Raw genomic sequence first — 17,569 nt, 5'->3', positions numbered from 1 at the left:
CTGAAATTCAGTTTTGTGTGAACTTCTCACAACTTTTAACTCTAAATCTTCACACAGTTATAATTTTTATAGACTGTTGTGGAAAGTCAGCTTTCCTGATTATAAGTTTTCACTGTGGTGGAAGTGCACCATTATTCTCATGGAAAGCTGATGGGAAAATCAATTTGCAAAGAAGTCAGGAGCTGAGCTGTCCATTGGGTCAGATGACAGATAGCGAAAGGATTGTCAACTTTCGAAATGCCATAAATAAATGAGCCAGGCAAATAACAACTTAATTTTACCTGGCCTTGCATTTGCATTTTTAGCATACTGACATGTGAATGTGAGTATACTCGTATTCATAGATTTTCTCACCCATTTCACTGAGTCTCTCTCTCTATATCTTGGCCGTTTATCTAACTCTAATCGGAGGGGTTTTTGGTTGGGGTTTCGGTCTTAGTTTTTGGCATGCGAAGCCGCTTCCTCAAATAAATCGCACGGCATTTGCATGTTGAGAAACAATTTCTCAGGTCTTGTGTTCGCTCGGTCTTGTTGATCTCCATGGCTGACTGGATTATCTTGGCCCAAAGACTGGCGGAGGCCTTTGATATATGCCACACGACGATGGTCATAATATTTTTGCGCAATTCGGTGTGTCGTCGAGCGGGTTCGATTTATCGATCGTTAAGTAAATGCATTAATTTTTTCTCACCGCCATGTTCGAAGAATTAAAGGAGTCTGGCTTGGCTGACTGCTCAGCATGCATTTCCCCCCGATCGGCCCACGTTGATTTATATATGCATACATGTATTCGAATTCCCAGCTTGTCAATTAATTATGGTCATGTAGAGTCCGCGGTCTTTAATTTCTCACTCAATTCGGCTCTGCAATTGTCGAAATGTCCGCAATCGTCTGACAACAACTTTATCTCTTTTTTTCGGGCTTTTATTTGCCATACAGTTTTCCCAGCTTGATTTGTTTATTCAACTGATTAATGTACGGCTCTTGTTTATTGTTCGTTCGGCAAGCATTTCCACTTTACCAAGTAGCCAGGCGAAAGCTTTCACTTGACTGCAATTGAATAGCAAACCCCATTTTAATGACTCCCCCCAGTGGTAGTAATAGTAATCCCCATAAAATTTGGTATTCAAATTGCTCTGACATCAGTTTGGGGTTCAGCCTAATGCAAAAACTAAATTAAACAGAGTCTTGAGAGACTTTGTTTGTCTTGCACTTCCAAAAATTGTTGATCTTAACATAACAAGAAAAATCCATTTTGCACTTGGCCAACATTCTGCCAATGATTACAATACAAGAAATATGTTTTAATAATGCCACCTCAAAGATTTGGCAATCATAATCGTTGGCCAGAGTGCTCAGGCATTAGGTCTTGATATATTCACAAAATGTATTCACAAAGCACGACGATTTCCATTAGTGGACGATTTTTTACCCGGCAATTCTCAAATGCCAGCGCGTTTAAAATCGCACAAAAGGCTTTTTTGCATGCAATTTGCTAATGATTCTCAACTAAATGATACTCGAACATTCATACTCATTCATATGCAATTCGTGATCATAGACATTTGTCATGGATGAATAAAGTCGAGTTTGTAAAGTTTTGCAATCTTATTTCAAGGTTTCGAGGGCGCTTTGGAGGGGAAATTAATTATTGAGAACTTGTAACCACTTTCTATTTCAGTTTATAACCATAATTATTATTTTATTATTATTTACGGTTGGGTTAAAATGATTATTATTTAATTATTCGCTCTTTAGTTAGCTTTAATTCAAGCCACACCCCTGAACGATCTTAATAATCCCAGACATTTAATTAATCTGTAATGGAATCTAAGTCTTTAAGATAATCCATTAATTCGGTTTACTTTGATGCAATTTTTCCTCCTCCTCACATCTTGTGTGTGTGTTGTGTGCTGCTGACCCTCCGCTGGGTTAGTGTTGTTTATTTTATGACATTTAAACAATTATTTTTCAACACAAGCAACGCTTGTTGAAATATCATTTGATTTAACCAGCCGGTTGGCGGTTGCCTGCCTGGGTCCACACCCTCGTTGGAAATGGCCAAAAACAAGTCTTTGGTTGGGGGATTGGAGCTGCAATTGCTGCTGCATGTTGCTGCTGTTGCTGCTGCTGCTGTTGCTGCTGTTGCATGTTGCTGGTGTCACAATGTCTGGGACCGCCAAATTCTGTGACGCAGTTGTTGTTCTTGCTAACGCCCCGCGGCTACCCATGAGATGTATATATTTTATTTTTCATAATTTAAAAAGCAGTAAAAAAAAAATGCCTGCTTTTGATATGAACCTGCCGTTGTTGTTGTGGCCGAAATCGAATTCTTGAATGAACCATTAATCTTGTTGCCGGCTCGGTGGACTCGGTCATTAAATGCCTCCACAATAATTGCATGGGATACACTGGAACCAGATTTTTTGGGCAGTAAATTCAAGGAAAATAATCTCTGAAATATATTAACTCAGATCTAAAGCTCTCTTGAATCATTTTCATAAACTATACTTTGAAATGCAATACTTTTCTAAATATTCAGTACAATAATCAACTTGAAATTTTCTCTGTGTCTCTCTGATTTTCTCAGTTTCGGTTTCGTTTCAGTTTCAGTCTCGGTTTTTGTTTTTTTGTGCAAGCAAATTAATGCGGGTTTGTCATATTACAATTACTGGCTTTTTGCGCTTTTTTTCTGGCCCAGCTCCGTGGCAGCTGGCATTATTACACCTGCGCCTCAATGCGACGACTCCAAGTCTCCGTCTCCCCCTTGAGCTCCTTGGACCATTCCAATCCGATCCGGTCCGGTTTTCCGCTCGATATACTATAGTTTCTGTTAGGTTTAGTAGTAAGTCAGTTGGTCAATTGGCTCGTTCTGCTCATTTGTTTGCTGCCGGAGGAGCGGCCAGAGTTCAGAGCCCAAAAAAGTTGACAGTTCCATGAGTTTTCCAGCATGATTTGTTTTTCACCAGCTACATTTTTGGTGTGTTCTCACGATTATAATTTGTAAATTTTTTGGCAGCATCGTGAATGGATTAGAAGATAATAAATAACCAAATTTTATAGAGAATTTTTTGAGGTTTTCCTGCAATTTACCATCCCATAGTGTTTCTTTGGTCATTTAGATATGCAACCTTAAACCCCCCTGCTCATTTATGAAAACATCATCATGTTCGCATCACGTGTAATGGACAATGACCTGTGTGTTCCTTAACAAATTACACTATTTAATGGCATCCTGTTTGCAGCTCAGTGTGTCTGCAAAAAACCATCGCCATCCAGCGGTGCAAATTTTATGGCGCTTGGTAGCCAAGGCAACTCCTCTTTCTCTCTCCAACTGTTGGACAAATTGCCGAGCGAGAAAAGTGAAAATCACCATTGCCAAGATGTGATTTTTTTTCAATTTTCAAATTTTCCACGGGGCCCCCATGTATGGCAGGCATAATTTGTTAATTATTTTCCAAAGCACAGCTCGTGTGCCGGCTACAACTTAATCAAAGTGATGGGGCCAATTAAAACGACGCCGCGGGAATCGATAAGAGATCCAAGATCCAAGATTCAAGATTCAAGATCCAAGACCCGAGACCCCACGACGAACTAGTTTAAAAGAAAGCCTTTCCACGGAGCTATTGATAGAAGAAAGGGGTTGGGTTCGGGGGGCAAAGTCTCGATCTTGGATTGGATTGGATTGGATTGGGTTGGGCTCCGGCTTGAAGCGCATCGAAACGGACCAAAGCGAACCGCAGCTTAATTACGACGAGATAGAGGCGGAACTCTGCCCACGGATCCATTGATCCGCCAAATCGATGGATAGGAGATCAGCTCCATGGAATTCCCCAGCTGATCCCGGTAGCAGTCGGCATCAAGATTGAAGCCCGTCGATAAGATAAACTTAGCAGGCAAAGGCCTCAAAATGGTAGTAGCAAAAAATAATAGACATATGCGACAGGAATTAATAGGATTTTCCTTAAAACCCTCACAAAATTCAAACTATATTTATTTGAGAATAAATATAAATAGTTTTACCCTTTTTTGGGTATTTTAAATTTAGTCAGAAGTATTTTATAAAGTGAAGGAGCCAATTTCGACCCTATAAAGTATATATATTCTTGATCAGAATCAACAGGCGAATCGATTTAGCCAAACACGGTCAAAAAATAATTTTTTCAAAATTTTTCAAAAATTCAAATTTTTACAAGGGGTTAAAAAAATAAAATCGAAAAATTTTCAAAAATTTAAATTTTCTGACATTTTAAATTGAGTATGCATATTTGTTAACCCAACAAAAACTAACATAGGACAGCTTTCCGAATGGAAATTAATGAATTTTTAGCTTGGTTATGATGGATTTAAATTTCGAGTAACTTCGGTTTCTTGAAGTCATCTTTCTTTCTCGTTTTTATATTAAAATTTTAACCCATGCAACTTTATATGTCTCTCTGTCAAATAGACAGATTCTGGTGTACGTACTTAGTGAGTTGACATCGTCGTCTTTGTGGGCAGACTGGCTTCAGCCTCTACTTCCATCCTCCAGCGGAAGTGGGCGAATCGTGGTCGTGACTACAAGTCCCAGAATCACAGACACATCCGCTGGAGGAAGAGAACCAGAGCACCCAGACAGACATCCGCAGGCGGTCCAACTTGTCAGGAGAGGTTCTCATTCCAAATCACAATCATCAAAGTGGCTCAAATTGAATAGCTTCAAGTTCTAACCATAATTTCAACAACTCTTTTAAGGCCCCTCTAATCGATGATCTAAAAAAAATAAAAGTTCGATCCTTTGATACCTGCTGCTCGAATCCTTGGGTTTCAATTAATTTCATAACAGTCCCTCCATAACTTTGGCTCAGATCCAAAGTCCAAAGATCCTCCCTGGCTGCCAGCCACCTGCCTGCCTCCACAAACACACACCTCCTACCTCCTGTAAATTAATGGCCTCCGTCTGCGTCTGGCGAAGCCAACCAATTTCGCCTTATTATCCCACACAGAACAGAACGTAAACTGGTTCTCAGGTTGTGTGGCTGATTCCGGCCTGGAAATCATGTTTTGGAGCTCTTTACTGTGCCACGTCCAGTCTCTCCCGTCCTACCCAAAAAAAAAGTAAAACAAGAGAAGGCGCAAACCAACGCAGACAGAAAATGATTTGCAGTTCATTAAGACGAATCCCCGCGTTCCAAAAGGAGGCGAGGACTAGGCGATGACTAAGACCTGGTCGTGGAGCATGTGAATGAGATTGGTTTCGGGTGGAGTCCAGCCAGAGTGGAGGACAAACTGTCCAGAAACTGGACAAGCCCTAAGCCTCTTAGGCATATAATGCACTTGGGAAAATATTTTGCCCAGAAAGTATTTAAATTTCTCTGAAAAGAAGCATGACCATGCTTAAAGTCTCCTTACATTATTTCTCTTAGTGTCAGAGTAGAAACCCCCACCTAGGCAGCCTGAACTTGACATGATAATTATGTCTGAACCGGAGGGACTTTGGATAAGACTGGCACAAAGATACCTTTAATGCCTAGATGCACCACCTGGTTTCCTTTTCAAATCTGTTCCCATTTGAACGCTTTCCTATTAGGATAACCCACACATATGTGACCAATGAATATGCAACGCCTTTTCCTTGGGGCCTGTCCCGGCATCAACGAAGTGTGCTTAATTTTTACACAGAGAAAAACATGTTCGAAAACTCCCTCTAAATCCGAGGCATCCTAAAGCAGATGGGGGTTTCTGTTTTTCCAGGTGCATTCGACTTTCATCATTGATAAGTTTCTAACTCTATTCACAAAATTTTTGCAGCAGCATCGGCAGGAATCAGAGTCGCCGGATTACCACCACCGCTATGCAAGCAATGGAAAATTGCCCCGGGCCGTGGCCTCTGCGAATGGCATTGGCACCACACAAACCGTCACCGTCGATGTGCACCACCAGCACCACAACGGAGGAGGAGCAGGAGGGGGATTAGGAGGAGGAACCGTTGCCTCAGCCGCCGCCAAGCAGTTCATGGCCAACAACGCCATCGGACACATTGGCCACAGTCGCAGCAGCAGCCTGAGCCACAACATCCATGGTGTCTACAGTGAACTGAGTGCGGCACCACCGGCCTTTGCCACACCACCGACGCGCAGGCGTTTCTTCAACCACAAGAATCTGCGCAGCGCCCTCATCGGTGGAGGAGGAGCAGGCAGCGGTGGCAGCACAGCTGGCGGAGTAGGCGGCGGCCATCGACGCACTGCCTCCAATGGGGGCTGTCCCACTGACACGGCCTCGATCCTCTCGGGAGGTAAGTTTAACATGGGTTTAAGATGTGGGTTCGGGTTCGGAGGTTACCACACGGTCAACCACTCATTAGAAACATTATTCCTCGATGAGGATGAGTTCCATTTAGCAGGAGATCTATTATCAAGCATATATTCGAAAAGATAACTCACCCGGCATCCATCATTAGATCATCCTCATCAGCACAATCACGAACACGATCATCAGGCTACGGGCAAGGAGTCCAATGCACTGAATACGTCGACCTGCTCGGATTCGGCGGTGACCAGGAGGAGACGCAAGAATGTGAGCAACCACAACCTGAAGACCTCCGCCCGGGATGGAGCGGGAAGCGAGAACCGCCTGAATAGGCTCAGCCTGGCAGGCACCTCCGTCTATGCTGGACATCTTTCCTCATTGGTCTTTGGCAAGATCAAGTCCTTGTGGAGTGTCAATTCGTCCAACTCCAGTGAGACGGGACTGAACCAACTAGCAGGCACGGATCCGTACTCCTTACATGCATCCTTCAGTGTTAGATTTAGCATGTTGCACTCTCATTGTCGTCCATTAACCCAGTTCTTTCTGATCCTTTAGGATTCGAGGACATTTTGCATGTTTTTAATACATTTTTGATTCACATTTTTGTTTTTAAAATGGTAACCCAAATGATGACACACTCCTAATCCCCCTCTCTGTTCTTTGCCACCACAGGTAGTGACGCCCTCGATCATCACTCATCCCTGTTGCTGAACGAGAAACTGCAAAAGGATCAGCTCCATGCCCGACTAGGTCTGCTGTTGAACGATCCCGGCAGCAATGGGAACAGCAGCAGCAGTGGCAGCGGATGCGATCCCATCTCCGCCCACTCCACCACCAGCACCACCAGCAGCAGTGGAGTGGGAGCGGCCAGCACCACCACCAGTGGCAGCTCATCGCAAAACGTCAGTCCAGAGCAGACACTGGCCAGCGGTGGCGGATTGCTCAGCGGCAGCCAACTCTCGGTGGCCACCAGTCATGGCATCAAGGAGGATGCCCTGAGCCTGTGTGGCAAGTTTAAAACCGGCGGCTCCATGCTCCATGTGTACGAGGCGCTGCCGGGCAAGAGTCGCAAGGGAAACGCCAGGAGATCAACCCGTGGACAGCAGGGATCCAGCTCCAACTCATCGGCAGCTGCGTCAGGTGCCTCGAGAGTAGCAGCCTCCACGCTAGCAGCTGTACAACTGGCTCTCAAGCCCCTCTTCTTCGAGGTACCCCTCCAGGAGCCCGATCCTCCATATGTGGGTCGCCAGTGGCTGGTGAAGCAGCTGTCCAACATCCTCCTCGGAACCGAGACCCGTGTGGTGCTGATCAATGGACAACCTGGCACCGGAAAGACCGCCTTTTGCCTGCAGCTGGTGGAGTACTCCTGTTTCGGACGACGACAGATGCAGGAGGATCCGGATGGGATCTACAGCCAGCTGCAGTTGGGCGCCCACTGTGAACGGATGCGTGGTCTGGCCTCCCACATGGTCGGCTACCATTTCTGTCAGGCGGATGCAAATCTCACCTGCCAGGTGCCGGATTTTGTCCACTCTCTGGCCGCCCAGCTCTGCCAGGCCCCGCAGCTGACCGCCTACAGGGACTACCTCCTGTCGGAGCCACATCTGCAGGACATCCTCAGTGTGCGCGAATGCATTGCGGATGCAGAGCGAGTAATGAAGCTGGCTATACTGGAACCGCTGGCCCAGCTGCATCGAGCCGGCAAGATACCCGCCAAAGTGGCCGTCATCCTGGTGGATGCCCTGTGCGAGGCGGAATATCACCGTCCCGATCATGGGCACACCATCGCCAGCTTCCTGGCACAGCTTACACCTCACTTTCCCGCCTGGCTGAAGCTGGTGGCCACCGTGCGGACGCAGATGCTGGAGCTGGTCAAGGCGCCCAGCTACACGCAGGTCACGCTGGACAGCTGGGCCAGCAGCCAGGCCCTGCAGCAGGATATGCTGGACTATATTGCAGCCCGCCTGGCGGATAGTCCCGAAATCAGGATGAATATTGGCGGCGGCGGTCAAAACGCACAGGCGGGCAGCCAGCCACAGGCGAAATTCGTGTCCCATCTGCAGTCGCTGAGCAGGGGCTCCATGCTGTACACCAAGCTCATCTTGGATCTCATTGGTCGTGGCCAGCTGGTGATCAAATCCTCAAGCTACAAGGTTCTACCCGTGTCGCTGGCTCAGATCTTCCTGCTGCACTTCAATCTGCGCTTCCCGACAGCGCGCAGCTTCGAGCAGGCTGCTCCGATCCTGAATGTCTGCCTGGCAGCCCTGTATCCGCTGACGCTGGACGAGATCTACTACAGCATGGAGGCGCTGGGCCACGGCCGGGAGGCACTGAGTTGGCCGGACTTTATGCAGCGCTTCAAGCTGCTGGACGGATTCCTGATCAAAAGGTTGGACAACACTTACATGTTCTTCCACAGCTCGCTGAGGGAGTGGCTGATGCGACGGGATGAAGGCGAGTCCAGCAAGTTCCTCTGCGACGCTCGACTGGGCCATGCAGCCATCGCCTTCCGGCTGTCCCGACTGCAGGCTCCGCTTTCGCCGCAGCTTACTCTGGAACTGGGTCATCACATGCTGAAGGCTCATCTCTACGGCGGAATCACTCAGGCTCTACTCTCGCCCAGGGATCTGCAATCCTATTGGCTGGCAGGAGCAGCGGACAACATCTCCTCCTCGCTGGGCGCCTTGCGAAACGTCTACAGTCCGAATCTGAAGGTGTCACGACTGGTTCTACTGGCTGGAGCCTCTCCAAATCATCGCACGGATTACATGGGTGGAGCACCCATCCTCTGCATTGCGGCTCATGAGGGAATCCTGCCCATGGTGAGCCTCCTTCTGGAGTTTGGCGCCGATGTGGGCTTGACGAATAGCCAGGGATGCACTCCCCTGATCCTGGCCGCCATGCGTGGCCACTGCGATGTGGTCCGTCCCCTGGTGGCCGCCGGCAGCAGTCTCGGTCAGCTGGACATCACTCAGCGCTGTGCATTGGTCCATGCTGCTCGCATGGGTCATCTGAGCGTGGTCAAGTATCTACTGGCCTGCGACTGGACGCCGAGGCCGCATTCCCAGGACGTGACCCGATCGATGGCGCTGCAGCAGGCTTTGATTGGAGCTGCCGCGCAGGCGCACTGCAAAATCCTCGAGGATCTGCTGGATCTCAACGAGACCGAGTTCGATCTGGACGTCAATGGAATGGAGCCGAGCAGCGGGGAACTGGCTCTGACTGCCGCCGCTCGTCATGGCTGCGTCGATGTGGTGGGCATCCTGCTTTCCCGCGGTGCTCAGATCGATGCCAGGAACCGGCAGGGATACACTGCTCTCTGGCTGGCCGTCAAGGAGGGTCACTGGAGCGTGGTGGAGCAGCTGCTACAGCGTGGTGCACTGCTGGACGAGCCGTTGGGACAGACGCGAAAGACGCCGCTGATGATTGCCGCGGAGGAGGGTCATCTGGAGCTAATGGAACTGCTCCTGGCCCGGGGCTCTGCCTTGGAAGCGCAGGATCATGAAGGATTCACGGCACTCAGCTGGGCCTGCCTTCGTGGGCATTTGGCGGCGGCGAAGACTCTCATCGAGCATGGCTGCAATCGCCACCACGAGGATCACAATGGACGGACTGCTCTGGACCTGGCCGCATATCAGGGAGCTGCCAGTCTGGTCCTGTATCTCCTGGACCAGGGCGGCAATCTGGAGCACATCGATGTGCATGGAATGCGGCCGCTGGACCGTGCTATCGCCTGCCGGAACATCCAGGCTGTCCAGGTGTTTTTGCGGAAGGGCGCCAAACTGGGTCCCACCACCTGGAGCATGGCCATGGGCAAGCCGGAGATACTGGTGGTGCTGCTCAACAAGTTGCTGGAGGACGGTAACGTCCTGTACCGGAAGAACCGCTTTCAGGAGGCCGCGCATCGGTACCAGTACGCCCTGCGGAAGATTTCCGGGCTGGAGCAGCTGCTCGAGAGAAATGCGATATTTGCCCAGCTCCGGACCAATCTCCTGCTGAATCTGTCGCGCTGCAAGCGAAAATTGAATGTAAGATTAGCTTTTCCAGATCTTTTTAAGCAATTTATTTACCTTTTTGTATATTCGTTGCAGGAACTTGACGCCTCCATAGATTTGGCCACGCAGGCAATTGCTCAAAAGCCGCATAGCTACGAAGGTTACTACGCCCGGGCGAAGGCGCGCATGGAGCTGGGAGCTCTCAATGAGGCGCTGGTGGACGCCAACGAGGCCATGCAGCAGGCGGCCCAGAGCGGCGTCCTATGCGAGGTGGTCGAGGTGCTGAAACGCATCCAGACCGAGCTGCTCACCCGGATAACCATCAGCAGTGAGGATCAGTCCGGCAGGAGCGGGGTATCCTCCTCCTCCGCTGCATACGAATCTCACCACGAGATCACCGATTTGTAAATGTCAGTTGTTGTTGTGAAATGTTGTACTCATCGTATCCCATTCGAATTCTATTCTATGCTATCCTTAGGGCTACCCTAGACCTTACTTCTTATATGCTATTTATTGCCTTCAATGTTTTTTTTGTAAGTTAAATATGCTGAAGATTATTTTGTAGTATTTTTAAAAGTTCATTTTAATTGTTTGACTACGCATGTAAAAATTAGTTTTATACAAATCCTTTTTAATTAGGCTTCAGTTCTTATTTTAAATATTAAATAAATGCGAATTTTATAAGATTAAACCAGAGCCAGTTATTTATAACCGATTTTATATAATTTTCTATCTCAAATATTAATATAGAATCGATGTACCCTAGAATCGGACAGGCTCTGGCTTAAACAAAAAGAAAACTGGTGGCAGCCTTTTGGGGATATGTTTGGTCTGACAAAAAAGTGAAAATGAATATTTAGTGAATAATTTAAAAGGCTATCGCTAGGCTTGCAAGGAAAAATGAAAAATAAATTACGTGAAGCGTTAACAAATTTTTCAAACGACCAACTGTCGTGTTTGTGATGTCTTTCTTGGATTTGTAAAAAAAAAAATATATATAAAAGTACAAAACGCAAACAATTATAACATTATAAAACCTAACTACACATTTGTATATATACAATTAAAGCTTAAGCTATTCGAGCACGTTATGAATTGGCGAAGGAACATTAAATATAGGAATGAAAGAGTTGGAAATGAAATGTGGCTCAAGGTAAATACTAGAGAAAGCGTAGAGAGCTCGGTTTGAATGTACTTATGCCAAAGATTGAGCAGGAAGATTGTTTGCATACTTAAGTACATTTAAATTTAACGTTTTTCTTATATCCTGCATTGTGAATTTGAGGTTCCTGCTTCTATGAAGTAGTTTTTCCATTAAGCTTACTCAGTTCAGTGGGTTCTCCGGCACCACAGTGCACCAAACGGGATTCGACGAGCGGTGCTGTGACCTGCAAGTGGAGCACATAGTCAGGAGCTGCAAAAAATATAAATTTCATTATATAGAAACCAATAGACGTGGGATATAGAGATGGAGTGTGCTTGGGTGTGATGTGATCAAACAGTGGAGCAAGCTGTGAATAAAAGCATAGATTTAAAGCATGAATATTTAGAAGGAGAATGTTTGTGATCGTGCAGAACGGATAAAGTACCAAAGCAGGTCTCACTTTGCTCCAAAATTGGTTCCAGATCATCGGGACAGTCTATCGTGGGGAAATCAATGTTGGTTGACTCTTTCAGTATCACACCGATATCCTTATGGGCACTCATTAGGAACAAGGGCACATTCGCCTTGGCGAGCTCCTTCTTTAGCGATCCCATTCCTCGAGCTGCCGTAAAATCGAAATCTGCAACAAGAATATATGTTAATTAATTTAATGAACCAATTAATGTATTAGAACTTGGTACACACCGTGCACATGGGCGCAATCCAGGACCACAGGAGCAGTGCCATGCGTGGTCAAAGCTTTGGAGATGCCCGAACGAACCCATTCGATGGCCGGGAAGTACAGTGAACTATGCTTCGGCCGGATCAGAATGTAGTTAATGCCATGGCTAGTCTGCAGTTTGGAGACGCTCAACACAGGCCTCGCGGCCCGGTAAACCAGAAAGGCCACATCTGCGCCTACTCCTAGTAGTAGTCCAATCTCCACGCCCACTGCCAGGCTCAATACGAAGGTAATGGCTCCCGGTAACAGCTCCCGGCGGCTACAGCGCCATAGCGGACGAATCACTTCAAATTCGATCATAAATATTACCGCCGAGATGATGACAGCACTGAGAGCGGCCTTAGGAATATACTGGAAGTAGGGCGCCAGCAGTCCTAGGGCCAGGAGAACCAAAACGCTCGTATAGCAGCCTCCGAGGGGTGTCCTCACTCCGCTCGCATGGTTGACAGCGCTTCGCGAAAACGATCCTGTTACCGGCATTGAACTGCAAAAGGCGCCGCAGATGTTGCTCATGGATAGAGCCACCAGTTCCCGCGTTGGACTCAGGCCGGCGCCACCAAATGCCTTGGAAATCGCTACGTTTCCCAATACAGCAATTATGGGTAGAATCAGCATAGAGGGTCCCAATTCTGAGAGCTATATTTAGTAATTAAAAAGAGAGATTTATAATAAATTATAGATAAGGACCTTTATAAATCAATAAGAAAGGAAACTGACTTCAGGAAGACGATGATTATATAGCCTCGCAGTTTCCAATTAAATTAATCGGAATCGAATCATATTTGAGTCGATATTTATATAATTAATTTTTAGGAACTCAAAATTTTAAAAACTCATAACTAAAGCAAAAAAGCATTAATTTTAATTCGGAAAGCAATTTTGTGTTAGTTTTTATTAGCTTAATAAATTTGCATACTCAATTTAATAGTTAAAAAAACAAAAAATATTGTCAATTTATAAAAATTTTAACGATGTAACCCCTTATAAAAATTTTAATTTTTTTAAGAATAAAAAATAAAATTTTTTTTCACTGGTCATGACTATATTGATTCAGTTTTTGATACTGATCAATAATATATATGATTTATGGGGTCGGAAATGATTCCTTGATTGTGATTTAAGCTTCTGATTAATACTAATACCCAGCAAAAAGGTATAAAAACAGGCAATTTTGGTAAAAATTCGTTATTTTTCAAACATCATAATTAACCCAAAAATGAATTGATTTTAATTCGGAAAGCTGTTCTGTGTTAGTTTTTAAAGCGCTAACAAATGTGCATACTGCGTTTGTTGATGCTCTTAAAAGATTCTGAATAAAATTATAATAACCTGTAAAAAGGTATAAAAACAGGCAATTTTTGTAAATAATCAGTTTCAAACATCGTAATTAAGCCAAAAATGCATTAATTTCATTTCGGAAAGCTGATCTAAGCTAGTTTTTAAGGCGCTAACAAACTTGCATACTGCGTTTTTAAATTTATAAAATTCAATTTTTTGTCGAAAATATGCAAAAATTTAAATTTCCACTAGACATGGCTAGATCGATTCTGCTATTCATTCTGATCAATAATATATATGATTTATAGGGTTGGAAACGATTCCTTTACAAGTTTTGACCAAACAACCCATCTCTATATTGTTAACTTAATAACTTAAATATAGTTATAGTTTAGAAGTAGATAATATAGAAATAAAGGAATGAATAAAAAGAAATATATACACTTACCATTTGTTCAAAGTTTTGTGGGATTTCGGTGCCATTCCTGTCCAGAATCGTGGTCTCAAATTTGGGCAGCGCAACGTTGGGTAGACCGCTCTTCACCTTTCCCGTGAGGATGTACGGACAGCTGTCCATTTGGTCGCAGGTACTGTAGGCCAGCACACTGGTCACCAGCACCACCAGGGCATTTCGTCCGGTGGCTATGACCCATATGCTTCCGCTTACCAGCTGCTGAGCCCGCAAACTACGAATTCGTCCATTTAGCTTTACATCTTTCAGTTTCTAAAGGAAAAATATTGGATTTAGACTGATTATAAGTTAAAAATTTACATAAATATCCTTACCCTCAGCACTAGAAGAACTATAATGGAGACCAGTCCCAGAGTAAAGTCACCTCGTCGCACCTGATGAAGATTACCAAATACCGAGCGCATGGTGTTGATAAAATCCGACCCGGAGCCACCTCTCAGTCCCAGCAGACCCTTAAGCTGCGAGGTGCCAATGATAACGGCCGTGGCGGAGGTGAATCCCACCGTAACCGGCAGCGATATGAGATCTACCAGGGCGCCCAGCTTCAGTACCGCCATTCCCAACTCCACCACTCCCGAGATGAGGCACAGCAGTATCGCGTAGGCAGGACCCGATCCTAGTCCCAGGCCAGTGTGCCGGCTGGTCATCAGTGCGAGCAGCGCTGTGGGTCCAATGGTCACCTGCCGACAACTGCCCAGCATGGCGTATATGATGCCACCCACAAAGGCCGAGTACAGACCGTACTGTGGCTCCAATCCAGCTAGAGTCGCATAAGCCAATCCTTGGGGCAACACCGTCAGGCCAACTGTCACGCCGGCTATCAGATCTGCCACCGCATCCTGACCAGTGTATCCATGCAGCCACTTTAGACCGGGCAGCACCCGGTATCCCCACTCCTTGAGGGTCATGCCTTGGCAATTGTGACACCTAAAGGAAGTAATATAAAGATAAGTTGAAGTATTAATTCATATATCTTTGACTACTTAATAACATTAGCAAGGTAACAGAAACAAAGGGCTTATCTTTTAGTTCTGTATTATAAGTACAATATATTAGTATTTCTCTGTAATTTTAATTAAGGGATTTTCAATGTTTTAGAAAAAAAGCAAAAAGAAAGGAATGCCCTGAAAGGGTAATCTCCGAATAAATAAAGAGCACTTTTTACCTATTTCATAATATTTCACTCATCTTTCTAAGTTCAACGACTTCTCAAACCCACTTTGCATAATTATAGATTTTGATTATTAGACGTCTGCGTGACAGACAATCCGAAAAACAAAATAGACATCAACAAATGTTATGGCCCAAAGCAAAAAATAAAAAAGGAACAGTGAAAAAATCTAGACAATAGAAAAAATACAGGTTTATGGTAAACAAACTAAATGTTTACAAATGTCCCACTGGATTAGGTGTGCGAGAAATTATAAGAACAGCAAATAAAATGTAAATCTAGGTTTTTCGTATTCACAAATTAGTTCTGGAAGACAATTCTTCAGTAATTTAAGTAAGTAGAGTCAAGTAATGATCCCATAGCTGTCTTTCTAAGCTTCTGTCTCAAAAGTACGTTTATAAGAAATAATAATAGACAGGTCTCAAGGTAAATCGACGCATATTTTCACTTCAAGGTACAAATAGCAATAGCATTTTGAAACATTCTAATTGTCAACCTCTTTCATCTTCGTATTTTGTCTGAAACTCACGTAAATATTTGCACAAATGTTTTGTATAAAGGGCGCGGCGGCACGTTTGTTTAATTCCGAGGTATTTTCTATGCCAGAACTATAAATTTCTATTCTATACTTTGGAAAGCTCTGGCTGAACAGCTCAGTTCGGTTTGGAAGCTAGCACAAGACTGAGAGAAGAAACCGTCTGATCGCGTGCCCGAAGAATAACAAATGATCAGTGATCACACGATCGACCAGCCGTCTCAATTAGCTCAACGAGCGACGGAGCAGAGCTGAAAGTATCAGTTGGAATCGCTTGAAACGTGATCAAATTGCTCCGTTGATAAGAGCAAATTCAAGCACGAGATATATGCATGTAAATTGAATTTTGCTTTGTTTTGCAAGCGTTTTATTTACAATTTAGAAGGGTTTTTGTTCGGTATTTGTTTTGTCTGTGTGATATAGAGCGAGTATTTTGTACATTTAGAAAATAGGGCTTTATTAGGCTTAACAATACAATAGTTTTCATATTGTTTATTAGTCATTTAAGCACATTTAGTAGCTATTAGTGCAAAGTAATTTGTAGGGAATTTATGAGAAAATAAAACACACGAGAAAAAAACAGAAGGGTAGTCGAATTTTAATTACCCCTACAGTACGAAATTGGATCGATGTATCCAATATATTATAACTTAGACAAAAATGCATTAATTTAGATTCGGAAAGATGCTGTGTTAGTTTTTATAAAGTTAATATTTTTCAATTATTACGATTTAAATGGCTTCCTGATAAAACTTTCTTGTGGGCCTCCTATGCCCTCAAAATAATCTGTAATGATATAATTATTTGAATTAATTGCTATTGCTATTATTTACTGAATTCTAAATACCCTGCAAATCTATATTTACAAATATGAAGGTAGAGGAATCATAATAAGTCTTGACTTTGATTTTTATTACATTATAAAAACTGTTGAATTTAATTTTGAGCTTTTCTTAAGCTTCTCATCTTTACATTGTTCAAATACATACATGTACATACATATATAATTCTGCATGCTGCATCTAGTCATAATTCTGCAAATTTTACTTCTTAAAAAGTATATTTTCCTAACTTTAACCAATCATTTTAATGTTTAATTTTAAATTTATAGCAAAAAGAGGTATTTAAATTCAACGTTATCTATATTACCAATCGATTTCAAGGACGCGCGATAAGAAAATGTTTCTTATCAGTATAGGAACAGCATAGCAAATCACAAGTTTTATCAGCAATTAATTAACCGGAAATTTACAAAGCTTTAAAAAGTTCAAAAACGTGCAAGGCGTGGAAAGTTTAACGGCCCTTCATTGGAACTGGTGAAATCCGTTATTTGCCGGTCCACGGTACATACATACATACATATATGCACGTCAAAGAGATCACACACTGAAAGCGTCTGTATATATGTATGTAATTGCGCACTTATGATAGACGGCGTGATGGAATCTGCATTTTTTTTTTTCTTTTTCTTTTCTTCCCACTTACCTCGAAAACTAGTTTTTGTTAATTATAGTTGCCGTAGTTAGTGTAAACAATGCGAAAACATCCAAAACAAAACAGGGGAACGAATTGTTTAGTTGCACTTGTTTATTAATAACGCGAGGTAACTTTTTTTCCTCAAATTGGCGAATCACGAAACAACAACAACTGAGTTAGTTGCCGAGAAAAGCCGCACCACGACAACTCCATTAAACTTGCACTTGAGCACTTGCTTTTTTCTTACACCGAATTCGACACCATTGCTAGTTGCAGGCAGCTTGTATTTAAGTTATAATGTTAAAAGTTTCCCGGTGAAATTGAACTAAGTAAATTTGCTTGCTCTCCACGAGCAGCTGCAAAAGCAGGGTTGTCACCACACACAAAAGCACTCACACCGCAGCGCCACCTAGGCGGCTGTTGGGAGAACTAAATCAAACCGATAGCCGCTCCGTATTGCTCAGCAAG

General features: G+C 44.1%; 2 protein-coding genes across 8 annotated transcripts in view; one reads left to right on the top strand and one right to left on the bottom strand.

Moving 5' to 3' along the window:
• rols (zinc-RING finger and ankyrin repeat domain-containing protein rolling pebbles) overlaps positions 1-10,974 on the top strand; it is an 81,182-nt gene extending 70,208 nt beyond the window's left edge. Inside the window, exons 5-8 of one of the 4 annotated variants that reach the window (XM_020946312.2) lie at positions 5,794-6,274; positions 6,440-6,745; positions 6,961-10,316; positions 10,380-10,974. In XM_020946312.2, the coding sequence (XP_020801971.2) occupies positions 5,794-6,274; positions 6,440-6,745; positions 6,961-10,316; positions 10,380-10,691 (4,455 nt within the window). In that variant the 3' untranslated portion in view covers positions 10,692-10,974. Of the gene's footprint in view, positions 1-5,790; positions 6,275-6,439; positions 6,746-6,960; positions 10,317-10,379 lie in introns of all 4 variants that reach the window. The other 3 variants (XM_020946311.2, XM_020946314.2, XM_020946313.2) reach the window with 3 other exon arrangements.
• LOC110178995 (sodium-independent sulfate anion transporter) lies at positions 10,838-17,563 on the bottom strand. Of its 4 annotated transcripts, none has more exons than XM_086829391.1 (6): positions 14,234-17,563; positions 13,896-14,171; positions 12,133-12,805; positions 11,873-12,067; positions 11,731-11,794; positions 10,838-11,671 (listed from the first exon to the last, which is right to left on the bottom strand). In XM_086829391.1, exons 1-5 carry the CDS (start codon positions 14,825-14,827, stop codon positions 11,778-11,780), a joined length of 1,755 nt encoding a protein of 584 aa, XP_086685517.1. In that variant the 5' UTR covers positions 14,828-17,563; the 3' UTR covers positions 10,838-11,671; positions 11,731-11,777. The 4 variants fall into 4 exon arrangements, with proteins under 4 accessions (XP_086685517.1, XP_086685518.1, XP_086685515.1 ...); XM_086829392.1 differs by having other exon boundaries at positions 11,888-12,067; XM_086829389.1 differs by lacking the exon at positions 11,731-11,794 and having other exon boundaries at positions 10,838-11,697.
• Positions 17,564-17,569: the final 6 nt, after the last annotated feature.

This window comes from Drosophila serrata, unplaced genomic scaffold, assembly GCF_035046125.1.
Source record: "Drosophila serrata isolate PLE 108 unplaced genomic scaffold, ASM3504612v1 contig_204, whole genome shotgun sequence".
Lineage (NCBI taxonomy): Eukaryota > Metazoa > Arthropoda > Insecta > Diptera > Drosophilidae > Drosophila > Drosophila serrata.
Note: the sequence above shows the minus strand (reverse complement) of the source record. Positions and strands in the feature narration are given on the sequence as shown.